The 2,753-nt window shown below is 64.0% G+C and overlaps 1 protein-coding gene across 1 annotated transcript; it reads left to right on the top strand.

Annotated features, from left to right (window-relative positions):
* Window positions 1–1,023: 1,023 nt before the first annotated feature.
* Window positions 1,024–2,163, top strand: LOC101766321 (probable cysteine protease RD19D). The gene has a single exon (XM_004959613.3). It carries the CDS (start codon window positions 1,039–1,041, stop codon window positions 2,161–2,163), a length of 1,125 nt encoding a protein of 374 aa, XP_004959670.1. The 5' UTR covers window positions 1,024–1,038.
* Window positions 2,164–2,753: the final 590 nt, after the last annotated feature.

The following is a 2,753-nucleotide window of genomic DNA, read 5'->3' as shown; positions in this document are numbered from 1 at the left end:
AGGGTGCCGCCGCGCCGAGCAGGGCGGGCGGCGGCCGGGACTCGGGAGGGCGGGCGGCGGGCGACGGCCGAGACTCGGAGGGCGGGCGGCGGCCGGGCGTGCGACGGCCGGGACTCGGGAGAGCGGACGGCGGCCGGGACTCGGAGGGCGGGCGGCGGCCGGGACTCAGAGGGCGGGCGGCGGCCGGGCGTGCGACGGCCGGGACTCGGGAGAGCGGATGGCGGCCGGGACTCGGAGGGCGGGCGGCGGCTGGGCGTGCGGCGGCCGGGACTCGGAGGGCGGGCGGCGGCCGGGCGTGCGGCGGCCGGGACTCGGGAGGGCGAGCGGCGGGCCGTCGGGATTCGGGAGGGAGGGGCGGAGCGGAGGGCTGCGGCGCAGCGCCGCTACGCCTGCGGGCCTGTGCCGCTGCGCCTGGGGCCTGCGCCGCCGCGCCTGCGGGCGGCCGGCGGTGAGCCTGCGGGACAGCAGGAGCGGGAGCCGGTCAGGGGATTGGGGATTTGGGGTCTGCGGCTGGGGCGGCTGTGCGGCTGTGACTGTGAGTCACTCAGGAGTCAGGAGGTGAGGAGGATAAGGATTAAGGAACCCTAGCAAATCCAGGTGGCCAGGCCCACATGTCATGCGGATATGCGGGTATGCGGGCACGGGTAGTGTATTTTCATACCCGCAAATTTTTTACCCGCGGGTATAAAATAAAACCCGCACCCGTGCCCGTGGGTACAAAATGGTACCCGTATCCTCACCCTAACGGGTTTTTACCCGCGGGTACGCGGGTAATCTGTGCCCGTTGCCATCTTGAGTAGTCAATACTAGTTTGTAGACTTGGAACATGTGGCTTCCTGACGGCCGCTAAAGAGACAAAGAGCAACGTACGCGCACGTGTCGCTCGGCGGCGCGCGCCGCCCGCCGCCGTTCAACGACGAGACAGGCGTCCACCTCTCCCGCCTGCATGGCTGCCACTTCGCTTAGCTTCCTCCTCGTTCTCCTCTCTTTATGGACGACGCGTGCCACAGAGCTACCCCGCCCAAGAATCTCGCCACCATGGCTGCCGCTGCCAAGCTTGTCGCCGCCCTCGTCCTGCTCCTGCCACTCGCCGGCTCGTCCGACTACGACGGCTTCATCCGGCAGGTGACCGACGGTGGCGGCTCCCGAGCCAGCAGGCCGGGGCTGCTCCCGGAGGCGCAGTTCGCGGCGTTCGTGCGGCGGCACGGGCGACGCTACTCCGGGCCCGAGGAGTACGCGCGGCGGCTGCGCGTGTTCGCCGCGAACCTCGCCCGCGCTGCGGCGCACCAGGCGCTGGACCCCTCGGCGCGGCACGGGGTCACGCCCTTCTCCGACCTCACGCGGGAGGAGTTCGAGGCGCGCCTCACGGGCGTCCGCCACGGCGGCGATGCCCAGCGGCTCGTGCACGGGAGCGTGCCCGCCGCGGCGCCGGCGACAGAGGAGGAGGTGGCACGGCTTCCCGCCAGCTTCGACTGGCGCGACAGGGGCGCCGTCACCGGCGTCAAGACGCAGGGCGCGTGCGGGTCGTGCTGGGCGTTCAGCACGACGGGCGCCGTGGAGGGCGCCAACTTCCTCGCCACCGGGAAGCTCCTCGACCTCAGCGAGCAGCAGCTCGTCGACTGTGACCACAAGTGCAGCGCGGTGGCGCGGAACGAGTGCGACAACGGCTGCGGCGGCGGGCTGATGACGAACGCGTACGCGTACCTGATGGAGTCCGGCGGGCTGATGGAGCAGCGCGCGTACCCGTACACGGGCGCGGCGGGGCACTGCCGCTTCGACCCGTCCAGGGCCGCCGTCCGTGTGGCCAACTTCACCGCCGTTCCCGCCGGCGACGAGGGTCAGATCCGGGCGGCGCTCGTCCGCCACGGCCCGCTGGCGGTGGGGCTGAACGCGGCGTTCATGCAGACGTACGTGGGCGGGGTGTCGTGCCCGCTCATCTGCCCGCGGGCCTGGGTCAACCACGGCGTGCTCCTCGTCGGCTACGGCGCGCGAGGGTTCGCGGCGCTGCGTCTGGGCTACCGCCCCTACTGGGTCATCAAGAACTCGTGGGGGGAGCAGTGGGGGGAGAAAGGGTACTACCGCCTCTGCCGCGGCAGCAACGTCTGCGGCGTCGACACCATGGTCTCCGCCGTCGCCGTCGCGCCGCCACAAGTGAATTCTTAATCCATCACCACCACGGCCGTTTGCCGCCGGCATGTACTGGGAAGACTTGGGATTCCTGACCTGGCAAGATCGATATCGTGTGAAAAACATGGCAATGTGTGATATAGTGTACAGATGAAATAACAGGATGCCTTTGCCTTCTGATGTGATGATCTTGGAATGAACTCGAGCAGTGCCGGTCCTAAGTTTTTAAGGACCCTCTAGCGAACTCATCACGATGGCTCTCTAAACTATATATAAATTTTATAATATATATAAGCACTAATTATTCTTGCAAAAACAAATCTAGTAATATTTTTAATAATTCAGCATGTTTGATAATTATCGAAGAACAATAAAGACTAAAACTAATAAGATTACCTTAAGGAAGAATAGAACTCCATAATATACATTGCTTCTTATAAAAATATATCTTCGGGCATTTCTTGATGCAAAATCATCAAGGACGGTATTGAGATCAATAGTGTCCAAGATATCCCTTTCGATGGTGCACATAGCCAATCCATTTAACCTTTCTTGTGACATAGTTGATCTCAAATAGTTCTTTAACAACTTCAATTTTGAGAAACTTCTTTTTGCCGAAGCTACAG

Source organism: Setaria italica, chromosome II (assembly GCF_000263155.2).
Source record: "Setaria italica strain Yugu1 chromosome II, Setaria_italica_v2.0, whole genome shotgun sequence".
Taxonomy (NCBI): Eukaryota; Viridiplantae; Streptophyta; class Magnoliopsida; order Poales; family Poaceae; genus Setaria; species Setaria italica.
The sequence above is the reverse complement of the archived record's forward strand: the minus strand, read 5'-3'. Positions and strand labels throughout refer to the sequence as shown.